General features: G+C 40.8%; 1 protein-coding gene across 1 annotated transcript; it reads right to left on the minus strand.

The window, feature by feature from the left end:
• On the minus strand, positions 1–27117 carry KCNK17 (potassium two pore domain channel subfamily K member 17). Its single transcript, XM_052678272.1, has 5 exons — positions 26908–27117; positions 16183–16297; positions 5763–5929; positions 5049–5217; positions 1–1956 (listed from the first exon to the last, which is right to left on the minus strand). Exons 1-5 carry the CDS (start codon positions 27115–27117, stop codon positions 1661–1663), a joined length of 957 nt encoding a protein of 318 aa, XP_052534232.1. The 3' UTR covers positions 1–1660.
• Positions 27118–27205: the final 88 nt, after the last annotated feature.

The following is a 27205-nucleotide window of genomic DNA, read 5'->3' on the forward strand; positions in this document are numbered from 1 at the left end:
GATTTTGCAGAAAGCTTTTAAAGGAATTATCCAATATTAAAAAAAAAAAAAAAAAAAAAATCAGTTTTATTTATTTTGCATCAGTTTCCCAAATACAACTTGAAATTTCCACTAACTACCTTTCTTACCTGTTGCTGTCTATTGAAAAAGTACACGAGAGAACATTTACCACTACACAGTTAGCAAAAAGCTGATGACAAAAAGGCTGACAGTCTTAATTTGATCTTCCAGATTACTTTCTTGCGTTTTCTTTTACAATGAATTCCACAGCATACTGAAGCTCAGACTGGTGTACTTGGGAAACTATTTTTTTCCATGATATGTTTTCCATAACTTGTCTTCCCAAAGACTGAAATTTTCACTCACTGCATTGCTGGAAGCCCAGGTATGTATATTCCTGATTCGTGGGCATCATGCTCCAACAGCTTAAGCTTTCTGCCCACTTTCTTCTCTCTGTGTGAGGATCTAGGACCAATGCAGAAGCTTAGGCTCACACAAACGCTTCCTTCTCGTTTACTCCTATGGTCAAGCCTTCGAAGTTAGTCATGCTACTTGCTCTTGGATGCAAATACCATAACAGGAATAAGAAAACAAGACAGATATTGGTATGTGAATGGCAGCAGGAGTTAGACTCTGTTGGGCCTCTTAAGATGGCATAATTTTTCAACATTTCTGAGAACTTAAGGAAATATTTAAAAGTTTTAAGTTCATGATTGACAGAAGTGCCAAATGATCAGGTTTTGCATTACAGTTGTGCTTATAAAAACAAACCTAAACAAGCAAATACAGTATTCATTTATGCCATGTGAAGCTCCTGATAAGAGCATCTTTGCTGATCATGTTGAAGGCACTTAAGTTTGCTTTTTGGTTAAAGCGGCTCTTGACTCTTCTTCCTTTTCCAACAAACATGAAAAAGAAGAAAATGCATCTAAATGAACTGTTGCATTTAGATGATATCTAATCTACATAATACTTATCGAAAGATGATCCTGCATAAGCTTTGGAATAGAAAAAAAATAACTGCCTACTATCTTCCCTAATATTAGTGGACCTCTGATGTAAAAATTTCCCTAACAAAACTAAACATTCGATTTCTATTAGGCACCTCTACAATCTCTGTCTCATTGCTATTCATGTACAAATGATCAGATAGCAAAAATATATTACCACCTTTGGCAAGAACAAACACATAGTGATGGAGATCATCTGTAGTCACTGCCAGCTTGTTTAAAAGAATATTTTTCCACTGAGCCTTTTGGCAACATACAATTTGCTTTGTGTATTAAATTATGCTTCCTTTTCTAGTTGTGGTATTTGCAAAATACCATATATACATTTGGAGGCTACATTAACTTTGTTTGCAAAGAAAAAGACAGTGGGCAGTGCTGGGTGCAGATACCAAAGTTTACCTCATATTGAGATGGGAGCGTAGATATTATCTCTGAAAAAAAAAATCTACTTTTGGTTGGTCAAGAGTCTTCTTGGTAATACTACAAATGAGATATTTTGCTGCTATTTTCAATTCAGAATAGAAGCATTTCACACTCAGCAAGCAGGTTTACATCCCAGCATGAACATCAGCGCAGCTCCATTCCCACATTTCTAAGCAGTGATCTCTGGTGTATTGGAATGTGAGAGACACCAAAAGTATGTTTCTCCTCTAAAGTGCTTCCGTAGAATCTGTGTGGGTGTAACATCCACCTGGTCCTCCTGCTTTTGTGTCTTTGTCATTGCAGGTCTCCACATTGTGTAGTCCTGTCATGTTCTTTTTGCTGTCATCCATTACATCTTCTGGCAACTCTATGCTCTTCCTGTTGCACTGACAGAAGTCACTAGAGCTCTCCAGTAAGTTGATGCAACATTTGATAATCAGTGCAAGCCAGGCCATCCCAAAGAGGATCCAAAGGGAGATTACATTCTTGTACCAGCTTGGATAGGTGCGGTCTGGGTTCATCCCTACAAAAGAATCATCACAAACGTTTTGACATTGGGTGAAGACTGCCTCAAAGAAGGCATTTCATGTAAAGCAGAGAGAAAGGAGATAAATATGGTGTAATATTAGCAATTCCTACCTATGTAGGACTAAGAAATAGTAAGATAAATAATGAAAAAATAAACCCAAAATCAGAGCTGTTTGTAAGTTAAACTGTCCACATTTGTGCAGTTTCTTTTTTTTCACGCATCACTCACTCAGCTTTACAATATTGTATTAGTATCTAACAGGGGTTTCCTGCAAGCAGAGCCTGGCCTAAGGTGAGGGAAGGGAAACAAAGCAGCCCAAAAACTTCTAACTACAGCCAAACCTTAGAATCACAGAATGTCTTAGATTGGAAAGGACATTACAGATCATCCAGTTCCAACTCCCTGCCATGGGCAGGGCTGCCACCCATCAGATCAGGCTGCCCAGGACCCCATTCAACCTGGCTTTGAATAACTCCAGAGATGGGACATCCACAACCCCTCCAGGCAGTCTAAACCTTATCACCTCCTGAGTAAAGAATTTCTTCCTAACATCTTACCTAAATCTCCCCTCTTTTAGTTTAAAGCCTCTCCCCTTTGTCCTGTCACTATCAGACTGTAAAAAAATTGGGTCCACCTCCTGCTTGTAAGCTTTCTTTAAAGACAGCATTATATTATGTTATCTGTTCACGTTTTCTGATTGCTCAGTTAAAAAGTCAGTGATCACTTTGGAGCAGAGTCACATTTTGGTTTGCATTCCCACAGTGTTTAGTACTAAGACGCTTCTATGGGCTAGAATGGCGTCTATAGCAATACTAAAAATAATAGTAAAAAATAAAGTAATGAGCTTAGTCTTAAGAAGTGACTGGGCTGCATTTGTAGAGCAGGCTGGGACGATTAAAAACCTCAAGAGAGTTACAAGATACAAACCAGTTGCAGCATTCTCTGCTTGGACTCTTCTCTACTGCTTCTCAGATTTCATTATTTATTTTCTTTACTGAAAAAAGTTTGTAACTCCGTAAGTGAATACCTGCAGCATGACAGATATTATAGGGCACATGATTTTCTGGGGACAGGGTGTGAGGAGGTGACATATGACACAGTGCCTCCGTAAGCCTGGAGCTCACATCCTGTAACTGAGTCCCAGTGAAACTTATACATAGGGCTAGGTTGATAAGGGATGTCCACAGAGGCAGGTTTTGGGTGTTTATCACCTGTGACCAGTTGCATGTACTACTTCTATGCTGTCATTGCCTGCCACGACTGGTGAGTCCCAAACTACTGTCCTTGAACTGTTAGGGTCTATAAGACTATGGAAGTAGCAACTGCTTAGAGGAACTACATTGCACCCACTGATTCTGCATTTTAATTTTAATTTTATTTTATTTTCGATATAATGGGATTGCAAGGCATTTTGAGATTAGTACTAGTAGCTGGAAAATGCTTGGGCTTTACCAACCACTAATGTCCTAACTGCTCTTTGCGCTGGCTTACTATTACAAGGTGAACATGTGTCATAGAGAGTATTATACTCACCTGCAAACAAGCACCTTCCACAAATGCCAGGTTCAAAAGGTATAAGAATTATTACCTTCTAAATAATAAATGAAAATAAGAGAAAATGACTATTTGAGTCTTCCTAGAAGATAATCTGATATATGCGGTCTTGGGGAGGAGAAGTTGAGAAGCAGTTTAGGACCTACAAAGTAAAATGCTTCTGATATAAGGGCTTACTGAATGTAAATTAATAGATTTCAGAGTGAGCAGAAGAAGCTATATCAATATTACTAAATAGTGTGTTCTATAGTCAGTTTTATAACTCCAAATTGAAGTGCTGTTATCGGGCTTATATTTCATCAAAATCAGGGCAGCTGTGTCAAAAGGGGACAATGGGCATTACTGCCAAGATGTGATACTCCCCAAATTGTACCTGATCCAGACAGTGCCAGCGATCACAGTAATTGGGGAGACAGTGTGGAAATCACAAAATAAAGCACGAACGCATACCCTGGCTTTACTTAGTTTTATACTGAGTCATAAATCACAAATACGAGATTGTAAGGCCAAAGTTGTCTGGTCTTTACATACCGCAGGTCACTGACATGTATTCACTTATTCCTATATGAACCAATGTATTTATGGTAGTACAAAGGTACGCATAGGTAAAGGCACATCTGGAAGTGAGAGAGTGTACTAAAGAGGAGCCTCAAAATCAACCAGAAACAGAGTGAAATTTGCTGTAGCAGAGTTCAAAAACATCTATAGAATGTTGAAGTGGCTAGCTTTTGTTAAGCTCCATTTGGATACCCTTGCCCAAGCTAACATGATTAAAGCTAGTTTAAGTGTGTCTATACAAGCTCTAGTCAGGACTTCGATGCATTACAGACCAGCTAACCACCTTTAAGCTGTTCAAGCATCAAGCAAGCACTACAAAGAAATGAAAATAAAGAATCATTATTAAGATGTTTTAGTCTGTCTTTCAGGCATTCAAGGGTGCATGTGTTTCTAGAATCAATTTATAGTTAATGTCTTTATCAAAAAGGTGTGTCCTGTGTTTCAGCAAATTCATTAGGCATAGGTCCAAACCCATTTCCTCTGACAAAATGTTTTTGCAACCAAAACTAGATGGTGCTTGGTGCCTGATAGTCTATGCCTAAGTGACAAAAGTTGCTTCTAGAAAGTTTTATCTGGGGTTTCAACTGAGAAATGCTCACTGTCTGTTAATGGTAATGCAGAGTAGCATCTTTAAAACTAAACATTACTAGTGCAGTGGCATGCACGAAGTGATCAGTGACTGCTGTGATTAAAAACAGCACTCCAGTCTAGTGTCGCACTCACTCAACAGATAGATCACCTGAATGCTGAAAGGTTACTCATTGACACGGAAATGATTGCTTTGTTCTTCCACACATGGCATTCCTATCACAGAAATAGTGCCTTCTCCAATCTGTACAACACCTACTACAACAGATTTGTCATCATACCTGTGGATTGCTGGTGGTGTAAGACTGCCAAGGTGAGAACTTGATATGCTGCACTTTTGGCTTTGATGTTGAGTAGGTAAAAGCAATTACATTAGAACTACTCACCAATCACGTAATCTCCAAATCCTATAGTACTGAGAGTAATGAAGGAATAGTAGAAACTCTCTTCATAAGTCCATCCTTCTTTGTCAGAGAACAACAAGGGAGGTAGCAGGAGGAACAATAACAACCCCGTTACTAGTGCACAGGTCTTCATCAGCAGGGCAGCTTTTATCTAGTAAAATGAAACAACATCAACACAAAGAATTGCAGGGAAGATGTCATGGAAAGTAAAACTCATTTTCTAGTTGAAGGTGATATCAAGCTCCACAAGAACACAAATACTCACAGCATTACACTAAAATAAACAGTGTGGCTCTCTCAGTCAACATAAATTGGCCATCCTTTTCTTGAGTCCAAAAATCATACCATTTTAGAGCTGATTTCACAAATGCTCCCATATAACTTAAATAAGTAACTCCAAACATGACTGATAAGCAAACTAGCTATCCTAGGATTGTTAATGGCTCTAAGGCTCTGGCAATTCTCTTGCTGGAAGGGAAGCCATTAATCACAGAAGTTCCATCAGCTAATAAATTACCTTATCTGACACCTCATAGGACTGTCATAACCGAATTTATTCATTTCCCGTTATTCCTGAGCATTATTGCATTTTTGGCCAAGAAGGTACATCCTTGTCAGTCAGAGGATCAAAAATACCAACAGTGTTCTTTCTCTCCCCAACCTTAAGAGTGCAATATGCCTAGCCCCATTGCTTACCTTCCAGTGAAACATCTCCTCTAGGTGATGGGCACTACGCTGAACCCCTAACAACATCAGCTGTCCAATTTCATTCATGAGGACAAGGTTCAAGGGGATCCCAAAGAGTGCAAATAAGATGCAGAAAATTCGACCAGCTGCAGTGCTGGGGCTTAGGTTCCCATAGCCTAGATAGGGAGGAATGAGGAGTTAAATCTGAAACATTCTCCTTGCTTGCTCCCCTCCTCTAGAAAATGAACCTCAACTTCTACTAAAGTTAGAGAAGGTTACTGTTTCAAAAAGATTTTTTTTTGTTTTGTTTTTATAAATAACTGTAAACTACATCTATTGTTTGTCACATCCTATTGTAGGTTGGAAAATAACATTTCTTCCCCTGCCAACTTTACTTAGTTCCTTTCCCATTTACCAGTGAATTTCCTCTTCCCTACCAACTGCTCTGGCTAGGATTTGACGTAAATGCAAAACATCCGTTTAGTTCAATTTTTGTAATCATTGTTGGCATCAAGTTTGCTGGTAAGTGATCCTGCATCATTGTCAGAAGGTCTCTGAATCAAAACAATAGTGTTTTAGTAATATTACCTTTGTCCCACTGGACTAGTGAACATACTGCTGCCTCCTTGCCTATACTTCTGTGCCACAAACATCAAGTGCTCCTTATTGTCAAGTTGTTTGCCACGATTCAACAAATTTTTAAAAATTATATTTAGCCCAAGTAAAATTCTTCAGTTTCAAACAAAGAAGAAAGAAGTACATTTGAAAGTTTGCCACCGCCCCCCCACCCCCCTTTTTTTTTTTCTAAAGTGTCAATTGGTCTAAAAAGATGCTGCCCACCAAGCAGAGCCTTGTTTGTATCATGGTTCAGATCATCATATTTTCATCAGCACTGCTGCAACATTAAATTTTTCTCCATACTTGATTTTTAAAATATCCCATAAACTTGCAAACCTACACTTAACGTAACTTCAAGTGGTTTATGTGACAAGAAAATCAAATCTAACTTCAGTTTCTTTCAGAGAGTGTTTCTAATACACAGAAAGGACTAGCATGTGATGCAAACTTTGACACTGATTTAGCTACTTAGAGACCTATAACCTTCACTAGATTACAAAATCCCTGTTGCTCATTAGTAATTTGTGCATCTCTATACACAAGGCCAAACTTCTATATTTGCCATGAATACATCCTCCCGCCACACACAGCTTTTTAGCTTGGTACAAACCTGGAGGTGCTCCCCGCAGTAACACATTGCTACTGTGCTTGTAAGTGGTGCAACCCTGGGATAAACGAAGACAGAAGTCCAGTGGCTGGGCTCCCCACAGGAAAGAAGCAGGTCCTACAAACATCCACTGTTGGAAGCATGGGCTTCCCATTCTTTCACAAATCTCCACCCCATGCTGACTGTAGTAAATCACCAACCAGCTACATATAATGACACACTATCAAGAACAGATGACATTATGCACCAAGCTCTGTGCTAACAAAACCCTCCCACTAGAGATGACTCCACAAACAGTTAATTATGCACATACACTAAATAAACAAAACCAAACCAGAAAAGAGGTCTGGCAGTAAACTGTCTTACAGTAAATATTTCCACCTCCTTCCTACTTCCACAAACTTTTTTTTTTTTTTTTTCCTCTTTCTTTCTCCTCCAATCTGGATGGCTTCAACTCTAATATTTTTAGGCTTGAATGATTTGTGGGACTTGGGTTTTAACATGATCTTAACACACTCCAAAGCAATGGCTCCAACAGTCTATGCTTGGGAAGGTACAGAGCCTCTGGAAAGAACGGGATGCTGTTACATAAATAACGGTTGTTTTGAAATACAGTCTAACAAAGGGGCTAAATTAAGACTGTAGAGCAGCCTTAACTCCAATACAGTGTTCTTCACTTACGAGCAACTCTATAAGCTTACAGACTTTTTCCCTCCGCTATATGTAATTACTGAGTCATGTCTGCTGGCTGTCACTATTTCTAGACTGCCAGGTGTCATAAACAAGAGACATGCAAGCAAATAAATCTGTTACATGTTACCATGCAAGTGAATTTGAGCAATGTGTGTGATCTGTGTCACTTTGACTGTGCCACATCTCAGTGGATTGGTTCCAATTTTTCCTCTTTCATGCTATTTAAGGTGATTTTCAGATGCATCCAGAGCCAGGGTACAGAGCTGGGATACATTTACTGTAAGGCTGAATACAAGCCACATACACTATGGCCAGATATTCCACAGGTTTAGATTCTTTTTCTGTTTTCCCTTCCATATCAACTTAAGAAAAGCTATATAAAGGCTAGGAAAGTTTTATTTGTTTGTTTGTTTTTTAACCATAGCTTTCCAGGCTTTCTAGTCTCTGTAGAAGGGGAGAAAAAATATCAGGAAAAAAGAGGAAGAATGATACCTGTCAAGTCACTCAGTGAAGCACAGCCACCTTCAGGATTTTAGAGATCCCCCACCGTGTTGCTGAATGGACAGCATCTCAAGTTAGGCAGTACATTCAATTTAATTTAGAACAGCACATTCAATGACATACGAAAGTCCAATGTGTACTGAGAAGTCTAGCACAACACCAGATCTGCTTTGCATATGATTTACCTGGCACCCTTGGGCTCAGTGGCTCAAGACAATTTCTAAAAGATTTGGTGAGTAACTGTTGTAAATATATAAAAAAAATGACACATTCCATGAGCTTTTCATACAGGATATAGGGTTTGATTGAACAGTGCATGAAATTTTAGACTCTGCAAAATAGCAAGCAATTTATATCTGGCAAATGATCAAACCTTGCCTTTGGCCTAGAAAAATAGGTATTCATGTCATCATATATACTGTATATTCTTACAACTCAAGTCATCCGATGATTCTGCATGAATCTCTGTTCTTAGACACCTCACAAAGAAATGGGTAAATGACAATTATTGTAAATTGAATGAAGGTAATTATAATACTGTAGGGCATACATCAGAAGATCTGCATCAACTTCAGAGATGAAAACAAACAACATCAGCAGTGTCACATTCCTCACAAACTAAGATCTCACCTGGTACATGCCTGCCCCAAGGGATATACTGAGATGCTCAAAAACTACAAAGTACTTTGACCTTTTTCATCAAAGCAGCTGAATTATCCTGTATAGGTGTGCTCATTTTGAAATAAAGCCCAACTTACAGTCCTTAGAAGATGCAAAATGAGTGATTTCATTTCTAAATGATCAGATCCACATTCACATATGTGCTTCTATTACACAGCTTCAGTAAACCCAGCTTAGTTTTCCTCTACACTTCTGTATGTAGAATCATAGAATGACTTGGGTTGGAAGAGACCTCAAGGATCATCAAGTTCCAACTTCCCTGTTACAGGCAGAACCACAAACCTCCAGATCTGGTACTAGACCAGGTTGCCCAGGAGTCCATTCAACCTGGCCTTGAATACCTGTAGGGATAGAGCATCTTCCATCTTTCTGGATGCAACCTGTTCCAGCATCTCATCACTCTCTCAGTAAAAAACTTCTCCCTGGTGATCTAAATTTAATCTCCTTTCCTTTAGTTTAAAACCTCTCCCCCTTGCCCTATCACTATCTGTGTAAAAAGTTTATTTCCCTCTTGTTTATGAACTCCTTTTAGATATTGGAAGGTCACAATGAGGTATTCAGGTATTCCCACAGCTTTCTTTTTTCCAGGCTGAACATGCCCAGCTCCTTCAGCCTATCTTCATAGGAGAGATACTGTAGCTCCAATCTGGACCCTCTCCAAAAGCTCCACAACCTTACTGTGTTGGGAGCCCCAGACTTGAATGCAGTATTCCAGGTGCGTCCCCAGGAGGGCAGAATAGAGGGAGATAATCACCTCCCTTGCCATGCTGGCCATCTCTCTCCTGATGGAACCCAGGATATCATTGGCCTTCCACACACACACTGCTGGCTCATGTTAGGTCTTTCATCAACCCAAACCCCTACTTTCAAGGAGTTCTTCTCCCTGTTTGTACACATATCTGGGATTAGCTTGATCCAAGTGCAAAACCTATTGGTGCTCAAAAGGCCTCTCCTTTTGAGTTTATTAAGGCCCCTCCAGACAGCATACCTTTCTTCTGCTATATCAACTGCACTGCTCAGCTTGCTGTTATCAAACAAACGTGACAAGGGTGCACTCAATCCCATCATCTATGTCTTTGACAAAGATGCTACAGAGTACCAGATTCAACATGGACTCCGTTACCATCCTTCACCTGGACATAGAGCCACTGACCACAACACTCTGGCTGTGACCTTCCCATCAATTCCTTATCTGCCAAATAGCCCACCCTTCAAAACCATCTCTCTGATTTAGAGATAAGAATGTGGTGGGAGCCCATGTAAAAGGCTCTGCAGAAGTCCAGGTAGATGACATCAGCTGGTTTTCCATAATCCACCAAGGTGCAGTCACACCCTCATAGAAGGCCACCAGATTGGTCAGGTACAACCTTTCCTCAGTGAAGCTGTGCTGGCTGTCATGGATCACCCACTCATACCTTATATGCCTTAACATGTCTTCCAGAAGGATCTGTTCCATGATCTTCCTAGACACAAAGGTAAGGCCTGCAGTACCCTGGATCCTTCTCCCTCCCTTACCTGTAAATGGGAGTGATATTTCTCTTTTTCCAGTCCCTAAGGACTTTGCCTGACAGACACAGCTTTTCAAATATGACAGACAGCAGCTCAGCTACTACAACAGCCTTAGGACCCTGGGATGCATGCCATCCAGACCTGTGGACTTGTACACATTCATCTCATAAGGGATTCAGAGGCTCCGAAGACTTGTTAAGAGGAGGGTAGTGAGGTGTGATTAATAGAGAATCAGTAAAAATCTCTCTTCACTCCCATAATAGTTTTCCAACAACAGTGCCCCAGTTTGGCCAATGCAACTGCTACTTCCTGCTACTGACAATGGGTGGCTTGTTTGGACCCGGTTCTCACTGCTCAGCCATAAAATAGTATCTTAAGAAAAAAGCACTTAGAATGGGGGGAGGGAAGGGAGGGAGTAAAAGCATCCTCTGTGAGTTGAAAGACATCTGCAAACTCACCAAATTGCAGTTGAGGGAAAATACAGAAATAGATTTTCATAAAAACTGCCAGCAGAAGAGTCACTTCTCCAACCACTAACTTTATCAGAAGTTTGAGCATTCAAATATTTTTTGGGAGATTCTGGAGCATCCCAGGGTTAAAGGATGTTCTTGTGGGAACAGGGAAGGGCTCTCTGTCTTGCCTGTTGGTAGTATTTTGCCTTGGATACTCAAGCATTCAGAAAAGCCTGGGAGCTAGATACCTTGCCTTACAACAAACGTCTGATCCACAAGCCTGCTGGGCCAGCGAGGGACACCACTGCTACAATTACACTACTTCACATTACACATTTAATTGCCCAGAGAAAGATGTTTCAGTTGGCAGTTAGGAAGATCTCCAGATACGAGAAGAAACTTCACACTGCTCTGCTACACCCAGTGAGTACTCAAACCAATGAGCTCTCAACAAGAAGTACTCTGCCAGCTCCTCCTCTAACACGTCTCTGAAGATATAAACATTTCCGCATGCTTCTTAGAAGTGACTTGAATGTTTTCATTCAGGCTAAATGAAAGTTTTATTCATGACAAATTCATGTGTTGCACTGAGGGGAAAAAAAGATTTAAATTCAGTATAGGTAGACAAAATGGCAGTGGTGGCCTAGAATCTCTGGAACTGCATCTAATATGGAGGACCTCATTTAGATTCCAGTATTTAGCAGGTATCGAGGAGATGCCCCTCACTATTCAGTTTTGTCTCCATGGAGTTACAGGCAACAGAAACATTTGGTTGCACACTACTTGAGTCTGTGACTTAAAACCCTCTCTGGAAGATCAGGATGAGTACTGGAGCCTTCTTTTACACTAGTGCAGTATACTAGTGCATACTGGAGGCTGTGTAATGTACTCAGTTTCAACAGAACACGATGGCACATGGCTGGGAAGCAAACTGAATATGCTCCTCTGAATTTAGGCAACAGCTCAGAAAACATTGGAAGGAACACCATCTCCATAATCCCTTGGTGATGTCCCACAGACTGTTGCGTCCTACGTGGACAAACCTGTACAGCAGCTCTACTGGATGTCACAGAGCAGGGAAAAGATCAATGCATTGAAGGTGCAGTGTTCTTGAGCAGAGAACGTCCCTGAAGAAACCAGAGGATCAAAATGTGAAAGCGACCCTAGCCTATTATTCCAATTTTAAATACTTTGAGACATTGAGATGTTTTAACTGGATTTCCCAGAGGATCACAATGGACAGAAACCAGTGCACTCGAGCTCCATCACGTACTGGTCAGCACTACAGTGGATTAAAGTTTTAGAGACAAAGTCTTGTTGGTCTAAAACCCTATGCTGCCAGGAGTGCCAGGACTTTCCAGCCCTGATCTGGCTGTTTTTCCTCCATAGGAATAATTTGCACCGAAGTACTAATTATCCTCGAAAGTATATGAAATACCACCTGACACTCATCAACTTCTACTTGCATCTTTGAAGGGCTGCTGCTAAGAGCTAACACTTTTTTTTTTTTTTTTTTAAACTGAGAGACAGAGTCCTTGCTTTTACTGCTTTATTTCATGCTTAAATTCATACAAATGAATACTTGCTTTGCTATCAGGAATTAGAGACACAGCACTAGGTAGCATCCACACATCTAAGATACTTGGACTGTGAGAGAAAAATATTCTTCCTTCTTTTAAGCAAGCACAAACAATCTCAATCTTAAGTCCTTTCCCTTCCATCTATCAACAACAACAAAAAAACTCACCACCCTGTGGTGTTTAATATTGTGCCTCACTCTGAACTTGCTTTGACCTCCGTGCACTGGTAGTCCAAGATAACTAGGAAGAGAGCAAACAGAGGATAAGGATGTTTGAGGGATAAAACAAACAGAAAATTAGCTTCTTCCTTAATCACTTTCACTGTTACTCTCAAGATTATTCTTCAGGATAAAGAGAAAAATCTCCTATTGAAAATGAGATAACAAATGGTACTTGGGATGATATAACATGTAAATACAGTAATGAAGGAGGCAATGAAGAATATCAAAACAGTGAGGAGAAGGAACTGACAGAAGGCCAGGACTGTCAATCTCATGTGATGAAAAACTACAATCATAGAATGGCTTAAGTTACAGGAGCCCTTAAATATTATCTATTTCCAACTCCCTATCATGGGCAGAGTTGCCAGTTAATTGCAGTTCCATTCAATTTATGAGATTGACCAATAATTACCTGGACTCAGAGCCCTCCTTTAAACAACAACTTCTGGTACACACATCCCTTCTTTGAATCTTCAGAATTAAGAGTACCAAGCATGTCCATCCTGCAAGTTACAATCTTGCATTTTCTAAGCAAAATTTATAGGCAGCTTTTAATCACTACTGGAAATAGATGAGACTGATTTAAGTGGAACTAAGGGACAGCATAGAAGAGACTGCATCATGAGTGATAAGGGTATCAAGAGTGTCAGTAAGGAAAGCAGCCGATACCCCTCAGTCATGAAGCTAACATCCCTTCCTGTAGCTGAGAGAGAAGTTCTGGTGAGGACTTCATAGGAACACACCAAGCCTTCTAAAGGAGGCAGAGCTTGAAACAGAACCAGGAGCCAATAGAACAGAAAGAGCATCTCAAAGCAAAGGGAACAAGGTAAAAGATAATGGCTTTGGCAGCGCTGTTTGAGAAGTTTAAGGAAAAAAAGCAAAAAACCACAAACCAAAAAAGAGCTGATGTGAAAGCCTCAAAGACATTACACTACATAAGAGGCCAGCAAGGAAGAACAGCATCAGTTACAGAGAGAGTATGAAAAAATAAGCTGCCCAAAAATGAAACCAGAACAAAACACCAATCAACCAAAACTTGCAGCAGCTTGAACACATGGAGTAGAACCTTCCAGATTTTCCACCACAATCTTTACTCTGCCTCCCTAAGGTTTTTGAAATCTCTTTTTTCCATTACCATTTTAGCTTTATTCTTTCTGAAGCCATTTGCCAGAAAGCATTTGTCAGACAGTTGTTGGAACTACTATCCATTGATTCTGCAGAGCTGAACCTGCTTTCAGTGGTTCGATACCTGCAGCTTGGGAGAAGTTCATCCTTGCCACACATAGTCTGAAAGCCTCACCACAGCCTTCTCAAAAACAAACAAATAAATGAATACAACCAACTCCGTTTTGTTATTTCCACCATAGCTGTTTGTCTTCCATATGGATCTTCCTACTGAGCATCCCTCCTCTGAACTTCACTGAGTTCTTTGGGAAGGACAGTCACTTACCAGTACCAGGCAGTGATGTTCAGGTCAGTGAGGCTGCACTAGTGACTGCCTCAAAAACTTGCACAAGCAAAGAAAACAGTTAACTTAGATTCAAGGCGAAGCTCTGAGAAGCTGTGCTTTTCACTTCTACAACATACCATCACCTACAGTGTTAATGTACTGTTTAGGCTGTTGTCAATTAACAGCCTAAACAAGAAAACCCAAGGCCTAACAGTTCAAAGTTGTCTTTGCAGAGGTGACTTGAGCAATCACAAAGTCTCCTAAAAACACAGCTTTACATCAGTAAAACGTAAGCAGGTGTTTAGTCTAGATCTCTGCCAGCATCACAAAAAACCCTTACATCTGAACATGACAAGTTTGATTCTCCTGAACTGTTAACTTAAATTGGACGCGGTAAAACAGAGTAATTCTGACAGTTTAGAACCGAATCGGGATTAAGGATGGAGCAAAGCAGCTCTGAACGGACGTCACTCTGTACCAGAGGCTGGAATGAAGCTCCCGGGCTTCACACTGGAAAGCCACAGCCCGTGCAGCCCCGTTTGGCGACGCACCACTGCCATCATCTGGTGCAGCCCGTGCCTCGTGGTAAGGCATCACACAGAACAAAACACGTGCAAAAGAACAGATCGCAGAATGACAGGAATGACAGGACTGTAGGGGTTGGAAGGCACCTCCGGAGATCATCGAGTTCCATCATCCTGCCAAGGCAGGTTCCCTACAGCAGGTCGCACAGGAAAGCGTCTAGGTGGGGCCTGGACAGGAACTGGTTCAGGAATTTTAAGTGGAAAAAAAAGCAAAAACAATCCACGACCATCTCTGTCTCAGCTCTTGCTTTGAGGCTTAATGTTCTGAAATCCATGCATCTTGAAGAACTGTCAGAGAAAATTCAAAATAAAACTCCACCTGGTTGCACAAAGAAAATTCCAAATCTAAAACACATTTGAAACAGAAGAGAGCTGACAGGTGTGTTGTAACTTAAGAGATTCATGAGGTTTTGCTTGTTTTTTTTTAACATATGTTGAGCAACTTTCTCCCCACACCACATTCTCTTTCTCCACATTTTTTATAATGCTGAGTTACATAGTGAGAAAAGATGTCTGGGAAAGTTATTAATGGTTTGGGGGACTGGGGATATGCGCTGACAATAATCAATAGTATCTGCATTAAGTTACATTGTGCATAATTCCATTTTATTGTTTGCCTTCTCTTCCATCCCATTTCCATCATTCTTTCATGGCTTTGCATTATTCAATTGCTGGAACTTAACTGTTTCATTCATTCAGCATAGGAAGTTCCGAACAAATGTGCGCAAGAACTTTAGGTGAGGTGACGGAGCACTGGAACAGGCTGCCCAGGGAGGTTGTGGAGTCTCCTTCTCTGGAGATATTCAAGACCCGGCTACTTGTACGACATGGTGTAGGGAACCTGCTTTGGCAGAGGGGTTGGACTCAATCTCTGGAGGTCCCTTCCAATCCCTACGATTCCGTGATTTATCCAACTGTGGGTCTTTCACCCAAACACGCAGGCTCTCATCCAATGCAAGTAAAATAAAAGCTTTTCAAAATACTTCTCTCTCTTTGTGACAGAGAAAGCTCACTTCAATGCACAATTCACCTCGTACATCTCAGACAGAGCTAGGTCAGAGAAAGCAGTGAAAAAGTACAAGGAAAGAGGTTGTTGGGTCTTCTTGAAGATCTTCAGAAGCTGCCAGGCATGCCCTTGGGCAGCCTGCTCTATGCATCCCTGCTTGAGCAGGGGTTGAGCTGGGTGACCTGCAGAGGTCCCTGCCATTCTGGGGTATAGGGAGTATTGCATTACCTTGAGGCAATACTACTTCACAACCAAAAAAACCTGAGGAACTTAATAGAGGTACATACTGAGCTAATTATCCTTGCATCTAGATGGAGATTATTATTACACTGGCACTGAGAAAAAAAAAACATTTCTTGTTTCTTGGGATAGCTTCTTATGTGCTCACCCACTGAGAAACCGTATGGTGCTATGACATAGACCAGTAACGTGAAGTCCCCCAGAGCCAAACAGTGTCTAATAGAACATGTCCTCATTCTTGCTTCACTCCCACCCGTAAGGCCATTCAATCGGCAGGAAACTCTTACCAATGGTTGTTACTGCAGAGATGGAGAAGAAGAAAGACCCACTGAAGTCCCACCTGTCAAGGCTAGTGGTGTTTCTTTGAATGGCTATGCCACTCTTGTAGGCTTCGATGATACTCTGCAAAGAGACAATAACATGAGATCCCATAGACTCCCTTACGGCAACTTCATGTGACTGGCATTTCTAGCACTGGCTGGGAAAGTCACAAACTACAGTTACTTTGGACCATAACATTTCCCTTTTAATAGAAGATATCCTGTGCCCCGGAGACCAAAGAGTTGAGAGGTCAGGAAAGCCAAAAAACAGTGTACTGATTGTAAGAAAAAAACCCAAACATCTACAGAACAGCAGGAAGTTGCATGTGGTAGATCATATAAGTAAGTGTAAGAGAGACTGGAGGGCAAGGGATGCCTACAGAAAGCCCCAATCAGAGCGTTATTGATTGCCCTACAGCATATTAATAGGAAAACAAGTTGTTTCCAGATGGGATATTCTGAAGGCAGAATCCCCAGAGCAGTAAATAAACATGCAACATAAATGATACATATTAGAACCTTTGCATACACTGCAGAGGAATATATGTGTTGTAATGTGTGACATGGAAACAATACAAAAATCACCAGCCTAATAGTTTTGAACAACTTGTCCTTACCCCATGGCTGTAAGTTTGAATAAGTTAGATTTAGACTGGAACAGTATGATGCCCAATTTTATTCAGTCCACCTGTGAAAGACTCAGATTCCACTATGGTGAAATGTATAGAATTAAGGTAAAAGCAGGCTATCAGACATTTTAGCAGTGCCCACATCTAATTATGTTTTCTTATGCCAATAAAGTCAAAGATATTCAACTGCATTTTGAAGAAAACTATATTAGTCACAGCACGTACACTAAGCATTTCACACCCACTGGCCAAGAAAATCCTTGAGAGCCAATTATCCTTGAATGCAAAGTGTAGTCAGGAGTAGATAAAATTCATCACTTTTGAGGAAGACATGCAGATTTTGAATAACACCATCCCTATACCATGTATAAAACTGCAGATAAAGCATCTATCAGTGATAATATCATTGATTATCATAATAACAGAATCATTCTCAGGTTAGATTTGCATCAGTAATTGGCTTTATAAAGTTGTAGTTTATATACCCATCAAGAAAACCAATGCTTCTAGTCTGCAAAGCACAGAAGCTTTGTTCTTTACTGGTGAAGGTATGCTATAAGTGATTTCTGAAATTATACATGGCTATGAATTACAAGCAGTTTACAGAGACCCAGTCAGCATCTTTACATGGACCATTATCTCTTTCTCTGCAGTTACCAGTTCTCACACAGAAGCAAGGAACAGCTCTAAGATCATGGGTGATTACAACTGTTCAGTTTCTTGTTCTCAAATCAGAGAGAACTAAAGTGATGCAATGATGTGAAATCAAGCATTTAATGCCTTGGTTCCTGTGGCTTACCACTTCCTGTGATGTGACGTCCTGCAAGAACATCTACTGCTGATTTCTGCCTTCTGTGTCAAGAAACTTCCGTTTGTTTGTGCAAATTTGGTCACAGTTTCTTACTAACCTCTCTAGTTCTTAAGCTTATGGCTTTAAAAACTTGATACTGTGTAATGGTGTCAATTGCTGACTTCATATCAATAGGACATCAAGCAGGAGAATGGAAAATTCACTGTATGCAAAGGGTTTTTTAAAGTTTATCTGAGAGCAGGACTGTTGTCATTTCTAGCAGCTATATGCTGGAATATGTGTCTTCAAGACAAAATATGTAGGACTGCTGAGATCACAAGCTACACAAGGAAAATGTGAGAGAATAACAGGCCTTTTATCTTCAAATTTACACCCTAGTTTCATGAGTAGAGGGTGTCTCATGGGTAGAGGGTGCATGTGGGGAGAAAACAACAGATTTGTCACCCATTGAAGATTCCAATGTCTCCCTTGACATTTCAAGAATTATTTTATACTCTTGGGGACCACATTTCCTGACTGCAGTGTTTTGAAACGTCTTCAGGTCATTGTGTTAACTTCCCCTGATGTGATGTTGCTACTAGGAAACATGGCACTTAAGAGGCTGCACGTAGGCTCAAGTGCTTGCACTGAATGGCCCACATTCCCACATTCAGCTCAGCAGGAAGGTAACACAACTCATTCACTGACAAAGAGCAGACAATGAGCTTTCTGTATGCCTGGTGCTTCTGGGAATGAGACACCTCACTTATTTATAGGAGGTCTTCAAGAGTGCCTTCAGCTGTAAGCGTCTGGCTACATCTTTTGTCTTTCCCTGTTAGATCGTGCAAACACCCAGATAACATGATAAGCTGTGAGGATCACTGTGCTTTGTCACAGTCTGATATCAGGATGTCTGAATACTCACACAAACCAGACTCACCTGAATAAACTGTCTCTCCTGTCAGAAACCTGAAGTTCATCACTTATAGAGAGAGCTACTGATGCAATCCTTTAAGTGGAGGGATTCTTAGAGGGTGGAAATAAGGATACTTATAATACCCGGAATCAACATCAGAAGCACAGCAACAATGATCAAAAATTAAAGATTAATTTTTCTGAGCACAGTGAAAGTGACGGAGCTTGACTTCCTACAGGTGTGCCAATAAAGGCATATTCATGAAAGGAATCCATAAATAGCTGTTAATATGCAGAAATTACTTCTGGCACACTAAGTTATCAGACTACAAACTCCTAGAAGATGAGAGAGTACTCAGGGAAATGTATCATAACTTAATAAACTTCTCTAGACATCTACTTTTGGTTAGTGCTCTTTTCATAAGAAAAATTAGAAGTGGTTCATCATTTTGATAGAACACATTGGAGATACCCAGCTAAGAAACAGTTAGGGCAACTGAATCCTCTCTGGTTTTCCTAGTGAAAAACTACCGACTCCACTCTGATGCTATATTTTTTAAGCAAACAAAAATACAGAAGTACAGGTTGGTGGGTTCAAAACTTATGAAAGAACTGAAACATATACATAAGGTCACATCTGCTTTGTTCCTTTGGCATGGCTTTGAGAACTATAGACGTTTTTCACTTTTCTTTATATTTACATTAATTTGGGGGGAACGCAGGGGGTGGAATCCTAAGGGTTTTCTGTTTTCTCTTAATTAGGTTCTTCTGAGACCTGATGGATTCCAAGGTAAAGTCCCAAATCCAGTTTTTTCAAAAGTGGATATCTGTCTGATCTAACACATCAGTTAATATCACCAACTGCTCAACCACAATATCAAACTTGTGAAATCTGGGCTTGCTATTTTGGGAACTTGAAATGTCACATGTCTAATTCAGAAGTACAAGAAGGAAGTAGCAAGTGGTTGAAATAGGAAAAAACCACCCTTAGGACTCAGTTCTGCTTTGGTTTCCACTGGCAGAAAAGCTAAATAACATAGGAATTTTACTTCTCTGTACTTATTTTCTCCTCTAAAATAATCATAATAATTTATGGGTCACAGAGACTACTGCAAATATTCAGCTAACCATGCACATAATGTTTTGAGCCTTCTATAGAAGTCTCTGTGGAGCTAATTGCTATAGGATCTTTAAATTAGGATCTTCTTGATTAGCAGGGCTTCATGAGTCAATGAAAATTCATTTGGAAGCTGACACATTTTTTCCATCAGTGAGGCTGCTCTGTTTCTTGACAGTGCCATGCAAAACCTAACTCCATCATCAAATATTATGATAGTTGATGGTTAGAAAAAAAAAAAACAAAAAACATGACGTCCATTCACAGTAGTCCATTTAAATGCAGATGCCTGCCTGACTAACTCTGGGATAAAACATGGTTCAGAACACTAACATGCAGTCTCCCACTTGGTTTCGGTCAGCTCTGAAGTTTTTACTTACAAACGTAACAAACTAATGCTTGCAAGTGCATGCTTTTTATTAGATTGATCACTATATCCTGGTGCCAGAAATCCCCTCCTTTAATTCTCACTAGGAACTCCACGAGGAAGCTATGGATTTCTACCACAACGCAAGCTTATGTTAGGATGACAATAACTTTCCTTATTGCAGTTAAACAAATACAAATTAAAATAAAATAAAACCACTGCCACAACCTGACTGCCTTTAAGCCCTATTCAGCTCCAGGGCTGTACTTCCACAAATGATTAACAATGAATGTGTCTCACTCCACCTGTGAAACCATTCCACACAGCTTTGTCTCAACAAACCCAACACAGCTACAGTCATAGCAAAAATTAAACCATCTGTCTCGTTTACACTTCTAAAAAACCTTTTCTGCCCTTAAGAAAAAAAAAAAAAAAAAAAAAAGGAAGAAAGTGAGGATGAGACAGCCTATTTAAGTATCTCCAGCAGATTAATGCACACAGTCTAGAGTTCACTTTTCTTTTGATATGTCTGCGTTACATCTTTTTCCTCCCTTGAGAAATGTAGGTTTATTCTTTTTCAATTTGCTGTGGACTCGCTCTTACTTTCAGCTGCACCCTAAGTCATTGTTGCCCACCACCCCACTGCTCACAGTGTATGCTGTGTTATGAGTTCTGGACAACTTCCAGCTTTCTTAGCTAGTGTAATTCTCTTTTCTAAAATCTCATATCACAGGTTGGCTCCTCTACCAGCAGCAGCAACTTACGGCTGCAGCTTGGCTTCTCGTTACCAAGTGCTGCCAAAGGGAGAAACATTATTTACTCTACCCTTCTTAACACCAACCGTAAACTTCATCCTTCAGCCCTACGCTAAGTCACAACTACAGGTGAACTTGGTAAAGCTTTCAGAAAAGGCATGTAAAACCAGTAACAAGGAACAAACACGTGTATATGTGAACGGGGACACCATCTTCCTTGCAATTTTTACTTTCTCTGGAAGACTATATTTCTTATCTCTACACAGAAATACAAACAAACAAACAATAAACAAGCATAAAGTTTAGAGCAAGAAAATAAAGTTTCTATAAATGATTAATTAGATTATTTTGAACTTAACCTCCATTATAATAAGATATGAAGTAACACAGGGGAACATGGTGGTAGGACCTTGTCCCCTTGTCCTACCAAGGGGAAGTGATTTCAAACTTAAAGGAGGTAAATTTCAGTTGGATATAAGGAAAAAATCTTTTACAGTGAGGGTGGTAAGGCACTGGCACAGGTTGCCCTGAGAAATAGTGGATGCCCCATCCCTGGAGACACACTCAAGGTCAGGCTGAACGGGACTCTGAGCACTTGATGGAGCTGTAGGTGCCCCTGTTCACCGCAGGGGAGTTGGACCAGATAGCCTTTAAAGGTCCCTTCAACACTAAGGATTCTATGATTCTAACATAATGCCACAGAAGATTAAGACCATTCCAAGCATATCTACAAGAACTTCTGGCTTCTCCTGAATCATGCTCTGTCTGTTTCAGGATAACAGAGAGACAAATCACTTTTTACTGAAGAAGAGTACTGCAAAAGGAGTCAGGAGAATTACCTTTTCATGAACTACAGTTCCAGTCACTGCAGTTGCCCTTGTGATTCTGAACTATGGCATTTTGGCCAGAGTTCATAACAAATGAGATACAGTGTAAGAAACTTCATCCCAAAGCCTAAACATTCATACAAACCAGCTTCTTCAGGGAGCATGTGGCCTCTCGAAAATTGTAATTGAAACAATGCTTTTTAATTACAAGTGTAATTGAAACAATGCAAACAGTTCCTCACCTTCACAGTCTATTAATGAGGTAAACAAGGTATTTCCAAGGCGCCAAACTACCATTCAGAGCAATGATGAAATATCATCACACAATCTTTGTGCTCTGGAAATTCTATGTAATGTTTCTATATAAACACCCATTCACATTTCATAGAATTCTAGCTGCAATCAGAAGAAAACAATGTTAATCTTGATCTCAGATTGTGAGAACAAGGGTCAGTTAACTTCAAAATAATTTCATAAAAGATTATGGATTACACCACTCCCAGGCATGAACTCTGATTCCCTGTCCTCTCCCAGAGTGGAAGCTTACTTGAACACAAACTGAAAGAAGAGCAGGCACAAGATTCATTATGGATGCTGGATTTCTGAGTTTTCTTAACTTCGTGTTTTTCAGATAACCTGATCAAATAATTACTCCCTCCCAAACAAACAACACATGATGAACAAAAATCCCAAAGAAATAGGCGCAGTTTTGCTCATGTAATTGGTGTTAGTTCTGCTGAATTAAATGAGCTCTATCAGCAGAAGCACTTTTACTGCTGCAGCGGGGTCTGCACATGCTCTTAGTAACTGTTGATCAGAAAGAATCATGGGTATGTTAATTTCCCTCAGATACGGATCTGGGGAAAAGTGTGCTGGCTATAATTTAACCCAAGTATAATAGATATTGATAACAGGTTAGAAAAAGCAATTATAGCTGATCAACTCTATTTCACCTGTGACACGCTGATAGATATTCTGACTGAAGTGGGTCCTATACAGATATATCACTGCTCCACAACACAGCCAGTGCTGTTGCATTAAGTCTTAAGTCTCTTAGCAACAACAGGGATCTCTGATGCTCACCCCTTAACAGTCAACTTCTGCTGTATCACTTGTGTGCAAGATGACTTTATTAAACTACATTTGCAGGGCTGTATTTCCTGACAGCTGGAAAAATCTCTATCAGTTTAATGTCAGTGCAAGCCAAAGTATAGATGAGGATCTTTCAGTCACACGGGAACTACTTATATTGTCGTCATTAACCTGGTGGCTCCAGTTGTTGACTCTGGAGATAACAGTATCTATACCCACCTATAGGCTTTTAGTTCATGACCTGCCCTTTAGTATTAGGTCTTTTACACTATGCCTTAAATCTTGCTAGATGAAAAAGTATTTATTTTCATTAAGCTCAGCTTTGATTTTCTTTTTCCCAGTTTATTTAAACGACATGGTTTAAGCAACTTTTTGCATCTAAAGTGTTAGAAAGCATATAGAACAATATAATAAATACTGGAAACAGCTGTGTTAAGTGATTAGTTAGAGAAAGAAAGAAAAGATGCACAAAAAGGACATTATAATAACAGCCCAATACAGAAAATGCAGCATTGCAAGTCTGGCCATATGGACAATCTTCTAACTAAAGAAATGCTGAAAAGCAGAGCAACTCTAATTAAATCTGTATCTGCAGCCAATGACAAAAACACCAAGTTTGGAGGACAGCTCAGCTGCACCAGAGCTACTTATTCTTCATCAAAGCAGTAAAACAGGGACTTATATTCTAGAAGGGGTGGAAGAGTCACTATGGAATCATAGAATGGCCTGGGGTAAAAAGGAGCTCAAAGATCATCTAGTTTGAACCCCCCTGCTATATGCACAGACACCAATCACCAGACCAGGCTGCCTAGAGCCACATCCAGCCTGGCCTTGAATGTCTCCAGGGATGGGGCATCCACAGCCTCCTTGGGCAACCTGTTCTAATGTGTCACCACCCTCTGTGTGAAAAACTTCCTCCTAATATCTAACCTAAACTCCCCTGTCTCAGTTTAAGACCATTCCCCCTTGTCCTATCACTATCCACCCTCGTAAACAGCCATTCCCCCTCCTGTTTATAACTTCCTTCAAGTATTGGAAGGCCACAATGAGGTCTCCCCAGAGCCTTCTCTTTTCCAAGAGAAATGAGCCCAGTTTCCTCAACCTTTCTTCACAGGAGAGATGTTCAAGAAACGTAAATTCAAGACATTCAAGAAATGTGAATGTGGCACTGGGAGACACAGTTAGTGGGCATGGTGGTGATGGGTGTGCAGTTGGACTGGATGATCTTAGAGGTTTTTCCAGTCTTAATGATTATATGGGTCTGAGTGCACCAAGCTGAATGTCTAGGACCAATCCCACACACCTCAGCTATAAGTGATGTGACCATAAAAAAAGTGCCTTCTTCGTGTGCAGCTTTACTCACTGGATGCTTCTGGAAAGGTTATTACATCTGGAACTAGCATCACTTTTACCGGGACCAAGACTCTTAGGTACTTCCCTCCCTCCCAATGGAGTCCAGTTACTCTCAGTACAGTGAAGAACAGTAATCATCTTAAATCTGTCACATGGCATCTGTTTCAGCTTTCTGCAAAATTCAGAGCTTCCTTTGATGTGACCTCACACTTTAAAACAAAGATTATTGTATTTATAACAAACCAGATACCACCCACTCTATATGTTGCCTAGCGGCTTCTCAGGAGCTGTTTGCTCCTGATCCTGTTCTTTGTGAACAACTGTTCATACTACAGACTTCATTTAAGTGTCACAAAAATGGCTAAGGGACAGACAGGTCAACAAACCCCAACAAACCTTCCCTGAGTAGATGTTAAGTTACTGGATGCACAACAGTTGTCCCTTACTCTGTTCCAGCCATAAATAATGAAAGTCAAGAAAAATGCAAATCAATCTTCCCTACACACAGGTAGTAACACACAAGCGTGCATTTTTGTGTGGTTATATATGAAACATACATATGTGCTACCCTCTGTTACGTAGAAAAATGCAGAACTACAGAATCCAGCAGGGATAGAGCCAGCCAGAAAAACAGCTGTGGGAAGCAGGGCCTCACAGCTACAGAAGTCACACACTGAGCTAACACATTTTCCCTCTGTTGTTGGTCTGCTATCACCAACTCTTTCTGGTTTTTGTTTTCCTAATTAGGCAACTGTTTCTGACCCAGAAAGATGTGAGCCATGGAAGTCACAGGACAAGAACTCACTGTCTAGCTCTCCTTATGTGGTTTGGTTGCCTTCACCTTTCCTCCTGCCCATCCTCACAGCACACTCTTCTGTCAGCTCCTCAAAACAGGAGCTCTCTGTCTAGGCAAGGGCTGGAAGAGTGGATTGCCAATTGTGGATGGTAACTAGGAACTAAGTGATAAACAGATTGTAAAATGGTATTTGCACATTGCTTTGGCAAACTGGGATTTTATTCTATATTGGCTCCTATGCACTTTAAAGTAAACCTAGATTTCAGAATTGTCCAGGAGGCTAAAAGAAAATTGCTTTGACGTTACAGACAGTTCATCGTTATTAAATTTTACTCAGTGCTTTATGCTTCCACACTCTTTGTATGCCTTCTCTATTGGCAAATAATCATCAGTGTACCTAAAATACATATTTGTTATCTGAAGAGGGCTAGTAATGATGTTGCCTGTATTAAACTCTGCATTAAGCGATTTACTGCACACAAAAAGTCTAGTTTTTTGAGCACATTAAAAGTAAATAAACATTGCCATACAGGAAATGAAAAAAGAGTGCAGGAGAATAGGCAATTCTGTGGATTATCTGTTTAAGATTAATCTCTCACTGTGAAAGTTATTAAAAATAACACATGAAGCCATTCAAACAGGGTATGGTTTCTTAAAATACAAAGGCATGCACAGATGCTAAAATAAAACCAAACTTCCTTTTATCTTCCTCATCCAGATTGCTTAGGTCATAATTAAATACTGACTTGACATGTTAAAGCAATGGGTCATCTAAAGGGATTCGCTGGTTCTCCTTCTTGGTACTGTCTGGTAGTCACATGAGAATTAGTAGGAGTCATCCTGCAGGGAAACATCCACAAGAACCCCATTAAAAGGATCTTGCTGCCTATTCAGTTGTAGTTGCCTTCTCCCTACTACCATCACCATGTTGCTGTCATTCACCAAGGGAAGCCCCCATTGGTCCTAGAGCAGGCCCATACTCATTGCTCCGTGTGCTAGCACTGAACTAAAGTCAACTTCCAGCCACCTCTATGGAATGCCAGGCTGGTCTGCTCTGATGTATTTATCACTTCCTTCTGACAAGTATTTCAAAAGACTATTTACCTCCCACACTTGGGGCTGTACACAGCACACAATACAAACAATAGGAGTAGATACCATGGTAGCTTTCAAGGGACCAACCTTATAGGACCAACTGACTGCTTGAGAGAATTTGCCATTCAGAAAGTCAAGGGATGAGACATAAGTATCAGCACAGTTTCGTCTGCTGGGGCATTAGTGAAATTCCCAACAAAGTTATCTATTGGATGACTTTCTCTTATTTTTCGTTTCTCTCTGCTGGGAGGAAAGGGGGGAAAAAGTGTAAATAGTTATATTTTAGGATTTAGGTCCTTTGAGCTCTGATGACCAGCCACAATGATTCCAGCCACCAACAAGCACTGCTTACACCCTCCCCTTGATCTTTTTTTCCACTAGCTCCTATCTGAGGTAGAAAGAGACCAAAATTAGCAGTACACGACCAACCACCAGCACATCCAAAACTGGAATAGTTTGTGTAAATGTTCAGCACCCTTCAACCTTATATTTAGGAGGTGGCAAAAAAACATCTATCTCCTTTTGTACATTTTTGCATCATAAAATATAGCTACTTCAGTAAGATTGCAGTTTGGTCCACTTTTATGTGCTGTAGCCTCCCTGCACATGTTCTCAGAAGTTTTCCTAATGCAATTCAGGTGGCTCCTTATCAGGATTTTTCCATTTCCTCTTAATTAAGGAACAGAAGAAAAAAAATATCAAAAACTAATTAAAACAACGAATTAAATGTACCACACCAAAGCCATTGGAATTCCTCCCTTGTAAGATGCCAGAGCCTACACTTATTTCATACTTGACTAATTCAACAGCGAACCAGACCTCCCTGCCATTCATCTCACGTACCCGCCACAGGACCCGCCACCTACAAACCAGCGAACGCCGCAACTCCTACGAGGACAGCGGCGGCGGGGGAGAAGCCCTTATACGAGCTGATGCTCGGGCAGCCCGGAGCTCACCTGGATGAGCCTCTGCAGGGCGGGTCCCTGCAGGCAGGTGTGGTTGGCTAGCAGCTCCCAGCGCTGCTGGAGGAGCCGCCGTGCCGCCCGCACCTCAGCCGGCCTTTCCAGCGCCTGCAGCACGCCGGCCCCCAGCCCCACGTAACCTAGGTAAGCCAGCAGCAGCACCGGCACCCCCCAGCGCCTCCTCCGCCCCGCCACCACCCTCATGACTACCGCCGCCGCCGTCGCCAGCGGGGCAGAAGAAGCCGGAGCGGAAGGAGGCAGAGCCCGGCCGGCCCCTCCCCGGCCCCCGCCC

This window comes from Tympanuchus pallidicinctus, unplaced genomic scaffold (genome assembly GCF_026119805.1).
Source record: "Tympanuchus pallidicinctus isolate F22 unplaced genomic scaffold, pur_lepc_1.0 scaffold1, whole genome shotgun sequence".
In the NCBI taxonomy this organism is placed as follows: Eukaryota; Metazoa; Chordata; class Aves; order Galliformes; family Phasianidae; genus Tympanuchus; species Tympanuchus pallidicinctus.